Source organism: Aphelocoma coerulescens, chromosome 27 (genome assembly GCF_041296385.1).
Source record: "Aphelocoma coerulescens isolate FSJ_1873_10779 chromosome 27, UR_Acoe_1.0, whole genome shotgun sequence".
NCBI classification, from domain to species: domain Eukaryota; kingdom Metazoa; phylum Chordata; class Aves; order Passeriformes; family Corvidae; genus Aphelocoma; species Aphelocoma coerulescens.
The window spans coordinates 1,873,782-1,879,781 of record NC_091040.1 but is presented as its reverse complement, the minus strand read 5'-3'; the positions used below and the strand labels follow the sequence as shown (position 1 = coordinate 1,879,781).

Sequence of the window (6,000 nt, the reverse complement as noted above, 5' to 3'; positions counted from 1 at the left end):
CCGGCGAGCGCAGCTGCGGCCCGGCAGGGAAGGGGTTAGCGCCGGGCAGGGCTCTGGGTGCCGGGCAGGCTCCGCGGGTGCCGGGCGGGCGGGCAGTGCGGCAGTGCAGCCTCCGAGAGGAAGCGGGAGCATCCCGCTCTTCCGGCTCCCTTCATGGCCGGGCGCGGGGGAGCCGCATCGCTCCGAGGGGCTTCCACCCTCCGGGCCTCGTCTCTCCCCAAATGCACTCCCCGCCTCCCCTCCCCTCGCCCCTTTTTGTGCGAGCGCTTTCTCGGCCGATTTTTCACGCTCCGCTGACTGCCGGCGCTTGCCGCGACCCGCGCGAGCTTTGCTGCCTGATGAAGATTTATGGGACTGCAGTAATAAACTGTGTCTGAGAGATTCCTTTTGGATGATAAAGCCCCGCCGAGCCGCTGGCACGGGGCATCCCAGCCCGATCCCGCAGCCGCTCCCGCGGGGCAGCGCCTGCGGCAGCACCGGGGAGGTGTTTGGGGGCCTTTCCCAGCCCCGCCTCTCAGGGAGCTCCTGCCAACGCGGTTCCTGAAGATTATCACCTAACCCCCGGCTCCTGTGCCTCCGGTATCCCTGTTTTTTCCGGGAAGGACACGATGGAAGTGCCCTGCTAGCAGCCCGGGGCTCCGGCCCCGGCGCGGGTGACACCTCTGCTGGCAGGTGGGGACGATGGGTGGATGAATCGGCAAAGAGAACCGCGTTCCCTCAACCTCCCGCTGCTCGGAGAGGGGCTGGCCAGGATCTACCGCGGCATTCTGGCCGTCGTGGGAGCCCTGCGCCCGGCCAAGGAGCCGCCCGCAGCCCCGGCGGAGCGGAGCGCTGCCCCCGCCATCCCCCCGGAGCCGCTGCCCGGCCGCCGTGGGAGCCGCGCTGCGCCCGCGGGTAAGCGAGGGGGACGGTCCCCATGTGGGGCACATGGCCCGGAGGGATGTCCCGCAGGGCTGGGATGGGGCATTGCCCAGCTGGGCACCTCGGGCAGGCTCTGGCCAGCGGCTCTGCCACCCCAGTGACCTACTTGGAAGCAGCCTCGGGAAGCACTTTCCAGGGATCTGCTGTGGCCGTGTGGGTACGGCCGCATTCCTGAGCTGCTGGAGGAGGAGAAAAAACTTTGTGGGGGATTTGAGGTGGAATTATCCCCAGGAGGGAAGGATTAACCCCCTTTTCTTCGGGGAGGCATGACCCAGAGGGTTTTCAGGTCCTTTTCCCCAAACGAGTCCCCCATGCTGCAGCTGTTGGCTGCTTCCTTGCGGGATCATCCGTGCCCGCTGAGGGGGGCATCTCTGGAGCGCAAAGGTGGCTGACATGAGGCCAGCACACGTGGCTGTGGTGGCTTTTCCTCCGCTCGCCTCGGAGGGGTTCACGGATCACGAGGTTTGTGGTGTCGGGGCCACCTCATCCTCGCTGGCTCCGGATCCCGGGGATGGAGCCGGGAGCGGATGCGGCGCAGCCGGGGATGGAAAAGCCCCTGAGAGGATCCAGCTCCTCCCTGACCCCCGCGCGGGGCTGTTCAGATCACCCCTTTTAGCAGAGGAGCGGAGGAGCCGGCGCGTTCCGTTCCCGGAGCGTGTAATTAGGGATTGGGGAGCTGCGCGCGGGTCACGGAGAGGGAGAGGATGGGAAGGAACTGGAAACGCCGCCTCAGCCCGGGGCTGCTGCAGCCGGGGCTGGAGCAGGCAGCGGGAGGAAGTGGCGGGGAACAAACCCCTCTCTCAGCCCAAAAATCCCCGTCCCTGCAGCTTCCTCTGGCTCGAGGAGGCCGCGCTCTCCCCGAGGAGGGAGAGGAGCTGCAGCTCCTTGCTGCCAGCCCTGGCTCTGCTGCAGCTGCGGCTGGCAGGGTGCCCCTTCATCCCTCCATCCCCGGACACACCATTCCCATGGGATGAGAGAAATCTGGGAGTTCTGCGGCGCTCAGGACCCGGCATTCCTCAAGGGTTCTCTTGGTGGGCTCCGAGCACACCGGGCACGTTGCACCGGGGGTGGCCCAGGATCCCATTCCCGCATCCAGAGCAGCATCCTCCCTGCTCCCGAGGGTTCTCCAAGGCATTTCCAATGGGATCCAAGGCTGGGGCTGGGTGCTGGGTGCAATTCCTTCCCAAATTTCTCCGCTGGGCTCATGGACCCAGTGCTGGGGTGAGTGGCTGAGGCAGGGAAGGAGTTTTCAGCCTTGGATCAGAACTCCCCGCTGAGGAACGTGAGTTGTGGGGCTGTTATGGGAGCGGAGAGAGGGGCGGGTAGCTCCTGGGGCTCCTGGAAGGGTCAGGAGAAACTTCTCCATCGGGATTTCCCACGAGGGCTGGAATTCGGCAGCCGCTGGCACCCCGGGGCGAGGCTCTCCCCCTGCTCCTCTGCCAGCAGCGGGACCGCGGTGCCTCCTCCGGCACCAGCTTGGGGGGGTGGAGGTGCCACCGTGACCTCCCCGGTGACACGGGGGACCTGGCAGAGCGAGGGAGGGACGGGATCTTCAGCTCTTCCCACATTCCACCTCGGTTTTCTGGAAAAGGGGGTGACAACCCCGGCCAAGGTCACATTCATGGGGCTGTGGGGAGCTGGACCGGTGGATTTTTGGCCGAGGGAAGGCTTTGGGATGTCCCCGTGGCATTTATGGAGCGCGTGATGTCCCCGCCGGGCTCTTTGTGTGACCTTGAGTGGAGGAATCGCATCCGTGGCCCCCGCTGGAGCCCCCCTCCCGATATCAAGCTGATAACGCTTGATATCCGTTTGATATCAAACCGATCTGCTGGGCTGATAAATAATTGAGGGAAAAGGAAAGACCTCGCCGCGATTTGTTTAGCGGGAGCTCGGGAGGGGAAAAACAGGACGAGAAGGGAGATGAATTATGGATCAAGGTTAAAAGGGGAGCAGGAGGGGAAGGCTGAGCGCGGTGAAGCCCCGCAGAACGTGCTGCCCAAAACCAGCCCCGTGGCCTCGGGGCAGGCTGGCACCAGTCCAGGGCTGGGGGACACCGTCCCCGACGGCGCGAGACCCTCCGAAGTGACTTTTTGGGGTGGCAGTCGGGGTCCTGGAGCTGCCCCGCAGCGGGCACGGGGCTGGGCAGGAGTCAGGGGCTGCGGGGTGGCCTCGTGCTGCAGCCACCGAGGCTGTGCCAGGCGCTGGCAGCGTGCGGGGACTTCCAGGCATCCATCGTCTCTTCCAGCTTCCCTGGAAGTCAAATCCCGGCGTGCACTGAATGAGTTCTTAGCGAAAGGACAAGCCCCTGTCACCTCTCTGCGCGTGGGACCCCCTGCGTGTCCCCCTGCCCCCCTCCCCTGCCTGCCCGGGCTGCGCTGAGCCTCGGGAAGGGCTGGGATGGGGCAGAGCATCCCGGGGATCCCGGGTTTGGTGCCCTCGGGCCGGGCTGGGCTCTGAGAAAGGCTGGGATAGGGCAGAGCATCCCGGAGATGCTGGATTTGGTGCCCGCGGGCATCGGGAAGGGCTGGCATAGGGCAGGGCATTCCCGGAGATTCCGGGTTTGGTGCCCCCGGGGCTGCGCTGAGCCCCTGGAGGGGCTGGGATGGGGCAGAGCATCCCGGGGATCCCGGATTTGGTGCCCTCGGGCCGGGCTGGGCTCTGAGAGAGGCTGGAATAGGGCAGAGCATCCCGGGGATCCCGGGTTTGGTGCCCCCGGGGCTGCGCTGAGCCCCTGGAGGGGCTGGGATGGGGCAGAGCATCCCGGGGATCCCGGGTTTGGTGCCCTCGGGCCGGGCTGGCCCCAGCCAGCAGCGGCTGCAGGACGGGGGCTGAGCCCCCGCTGGGGTCTCTGACAGGGCATGGGGGGACCTGTGACCCCCAGCACAGCGCCCGCACACACGACCCTTCCCCCACCCTGCCTGATTTCATTTTCTTTTTGCTCTGTCCTGTGTCCGTGATGCCGAGCTGTGTCCGTGCCCTCCGTGTGTCCGTGCCCCCCGTGTGTCTGTGCCCTCCGTGTGTCCGTGCCCCCCGTGTGTCCGTGCCCTCCGTGTGTCCGTGACCCCGTGTGTCCGTGCCCTCCGTGTGTCCGTGCCCCCCGTGTGTCCGTGCCCCTGCCCCCTGTCTCGTCTGTGCTGTTTTCAGTCACCCAGGGCTGTTTTGTTCCTGTTTCACTCTGATCATCGCGGGTTTGGTGGGATCACAGCCCCCTCCCCTCGCTGCCCCCCGGCCCCTCCATCCCCGCTGTCCCCTCATCTCCTGCCGCATGTCCGGGAGCGGGGACACCGCTGCCATCGCAGGGGGATGAACCCCGTACCTGTCCCCTTGCCCATGTATCCCACTGGGCTCTGATCCCACTCCGTGCATCCCACTGGGGTCTGATCCCACTCCGTGCATCCCACTGGGGTCTGATCCCACTCTGTGCATCCCAGTGATGGATGATCCCATTCCATGCATCCCACTGGGGTCTGATCCCACTCCATGCATCCCACTGGGCTCTGATCCCACTCCGTGCATCCCACTGAGGTCTGATCCCATTCTGTGCATCCCAGTGATGGATGATCCCACTCCGTGCATCCCACTGGGCTCTGATCCCACTCCGTGCATCCCAGGGACGGATGATCCCACTCCATGCATCCCACTGGCGGATGATCCCATTCTGTGCATCCCAGTGATGGATGATCCCACTCCATGCATCCCACTGGCGGATGATCCCACTCCGTGCATCCCATTGGGGTCCGATCCCACTCCCAACAGTGCTCTGCCATCGCTCCTTGCTGAAATCCCCCTCCCCAGCCCCAAATCCCAGCGCCCCCACCCCTGCCCCATGGCAGGAGGACCCTCCCTTGACCCCGCTGCCCTCACAGATCCCACCAGGACGAGCCACCCCCTCTGCCCCATGCCAGGGGACAGTGCCCTGACCCCGCCCCACAGCCGGGGACCATCCCCCCGCTTTGACTCCTGCCCGGGGACCCTCCCTTGACCCCGCTGTGCTCTCCCGCTGCCCGCGCAGATCCCGACAGGACGAGCTCGCACATGATCTCCGCCGACGATGCCGAGTACCCGCGGGAGTACCGCACCCTGGGCAACGGCACCCGGCGCTTCTCCAACGTGGGGCTGGTGCACACCTCGGAGCGCCGGCACACCGTGATCGCCGCGCAGAGCCTGGAGGCCCTCACCGGCCTCCAGAAGACGGAGATGGAGCGCAAGCGGGACGCCTTCATGGACCACCTGAAGAGCAAATACCCGCAGCACGCCCTGGCGCTGCGCGGGCAGCAAGAGCGCCTGCGGGACCAGGTAAGGGGCGAATTCCCGGGATTCTCAGGAGGGGGAAAGGGAGTGCTTGGCGCTGGGTGGGGCTGTCTGGAGGAGAAGAGGAGCAAGGGGGTGTTGGATGTGCGGGAAGTGGGTGGGTGGGTGCGGCAGCGCCTGGGGGAGCACCCTGAAGGGGTGAGGAAGAGAATTCCCCTGGCGTGAGGAAGAGAATCTTCCAGGGGTGAACTGTTGCAGGAGGGGGTTCCTATCCCTGTTCTGGGGGTGCTGGAGACCCCAAACCCCCTTGGGGTCACTGCTGCATCCACCATGATGTCCATGGGTTGTGTGTCCCCTGCCGGTCCTCAGGTGCCACATCTGGTGGCCTTTGCTGAGAGCAGCAGAGCCCCAGGGATGGACTGTTCGGGGGGGGGGGGCTCTTATCCCTGTTTTGGGGCGTGCTGGAGACCCCAAATTCCCTTGGGGTCAGTGCCACGTCCACCACAATGTGTCCTCAAGGACCCGCCAATCCTCAGGTGCCACATCTGGTGGCCTTTACTGAGAGCAGCAGAGCCCCAGGGATGGACTGCTCCAGGAGGAGTTCCTATGCTTGTTTTGGGGCGTGCTGGGGACCCCAAACCCCCTTGTTGGACTCCCTGGTGACACCCCGGTGACACCAATGTGGCAGCGATGAATCCCCACTGGGATAAACCCGATGGGGGGAGAACCCGGAGCATCCCAAGGCTGTGGCTGGCAGGAAACCTGAGATCATCCCCAAAAAACCCCGAGGGACAAAGGTGACAACTCCCAGACCTGACGTGGTGGAAG

At 65.5% G+C, this 6,000-nt stretch overlaps 1 protein-coding gene across 1 annotated transcript in view; it reads left to right on the top strand.

Annotated features, from left to right (window-relative positions):
- The first annotated feature begins 689 nt into the window (after positions 1-689).
- Positions 690-6,000, top strand: part of SRCIN1 (SRC kinase signaling inhibitor 1) — a 50,984-nt gene continuing 45,673 nt past the window's right edge. The window contains exons 1-2 of the mRNA XM_068996639.1: positions 690-894; positions 4,934-5,217. Of these exons, the coding sequence (XP_068852740.1) occupies positions 690-894; positions 4,934-5,217 (489 nt within the window). The remainder of the gene's footprint in view (positions 895-4,933; positions 5,218-6,000) is intronic.